The sequence below is a fragment of a genome, assembly GCF_019968955.1.
Source record: "MAG: Porospora cf. gigantea A chromosome Unknown PgA_NODE_7070_length_1559_cov_10568, whole genome shotgun sequence".
NCBI classification, from domain to species: domain Eukaryota; phylum Apicomplexa; class Conoidasida; order Eugregarinorida; family Porosporidae; genus Porospora; species Porospora cf. gigantea A.
In genome coordinates, this window is record NW_027151855.1 from 1 (window position 1) to 1,559 (window position 1,559).

General features: G+C 60.6%; 1 protein-coding gene across 2 annotated transcripts; it reads right to left on the reverse strand.

Moving 5' to 3' along the window:
- On the reverse strand, positions 1–1,559 carry KVP18_004708 (uncharacterized protein; the record flags this gene model as incomplete). 2 transcript variants are annotated; one of them, XM_067957596.1, is made up of 2 exons in its annotated part: positions 1–311; positions 362–1,559. In XM_067957596.1, coding segments are annotated over 2 exons (1,509 nt in total), but the record flags the coding sequence as incomplete, so codon positions are not given. The 2 variants fall into 2 exon arrangements, with proteins under 2 accessions (XP_067806645.1, XP_067806644.1); XM_067957595.1 differs by lacking the exon at positions 1–311 and having other exon boundaries at positions 326–1,273.

A 1,559-nucleotide genomic window follows, 5' to 3' on the forward strand; every position in this document is an offset into this window, starting at 1 on the left:
TCGTAGTAGCGGTCCTCCGCGGTTGAGTTGGGGGCGAAGAGGGGATCCCGCAGGAGCCGGACTCGCAGTGGGCCACCAGCCACTGTTTTCTTTCCCCTGAGGAGGTTAGAGAGCTCCTCCTGCTCCCTTTCGGGTACTAGGAGGGCTACCGCATTTCTTCGGAGTTTCCTCACGTTCTTGAGGTAGGCGTCCCCGCACCCTATAGCTTGCGTCAGGTCGGAGCGGAACCGTCCCAGAGGGTAGTTCTCCATGGAGAATGGGACTTCCACAAAGACCTCGGCCATCTTGGGCCGCCACCTGAACGCCTCAGGCTGCGTTTCCGCGGTCAGGGCGCGAAGAGGGGATCCCGCAGGAGCCGGACTCGCAGTGGGCCACCAGCCACTGTTTTCTTTCCCCTGAGGAGGTTAGAGAGCTCCTCCTGCTCCCTTTCGGGTACTAGGAGGGCTACCGCATTTCTTCGGAGTTTCCTCACGTTCTTGAGGTAGGCGTCCCCGCACCCTATAGCTTGCGTCAGGTCGGAGCGGAACCGTCCCAGAGGGTAGTTCTCCATGGAGAATGGGACTTCCACAAAGACCTCGGCCATCTTGGGCCGCCACCTGAACGCCTCAGGCTGCGTTTCCGCGGTCAGGGCGCGCAGGCCACCACCTGAGGCCACATCGGAGACTGGGGCCAGCCTTGCCTGAGGTGCCGGAAGATTTCCTTGAACCGACAGCTTCTGTAGTGCAGGCGGGGGTGTCATTCTGGGGAGGTTTGCGGTGTTGGGAGAGGACTTCCGCACGACATCTGCAAAGGAGGGCTTTCCGTTCGCGGGCTTCATGACTTCGGTCGACTCGGGCTCCCTAACCGTCTGGGCCATCTCATCGGCCTTTTGGGATAGAGCTTGAATCGCGGCTATCGCTCCTCTGGGTGATTGCCCCTCATTCGCCCCCGCAAGGAGTTGCGTAAGCCCCTTAAGAACCAGGGCGAGCTGCTCCTGGAGCTCCTTGAAGCCCCGCTCAAGCTGGGTAATCCGATCCGGTTTTCCGTCCGTAGTTTCTGCCGCTGGTACCGGTGGTGCTGACGTTCGCTCTGGGGAGTAGTGTGCAAGTGTCCGGCCTTCTGTCCGCGCCCTCTTGCGAGGAGGCTGTCTGTTATCCATACGTTGCCCGGACCTCGGCTTCAGGGGCTCCAGCTCGGGGCAGTCCGCCGGGTGAACCAAGAGACGACCGAGGTTCGCTGAGCCGAAGTATGCCCTCTTCTTATCCTCCACCGCGAGAGCGTAGCAGCACGTCATGTAGAAGCCGGAGGGGAAGAGTCCTGATTTGGGCTGGAACAGCTGATTTGCGCCAACCCGACTGCCGCAGTGAGGGCACCGCACAATGGGCAGGAACTTGAAAAGATCACCCTTGAGCAGGTCGTGTCGCTGCTTCGCTGTCTTCAGACGAGTGCATCTCTCGTAGAAGGTGTCCACGAGTTGTAAGTCTTCCACCGAGAGGCGGGCTAGGACTTCTGAGTTAGTCAGGAAGGGCGGATCCAAGGCCGTCGTCGGGTCGAAGTAGAATGCCTCTCGGGCCTCAGAA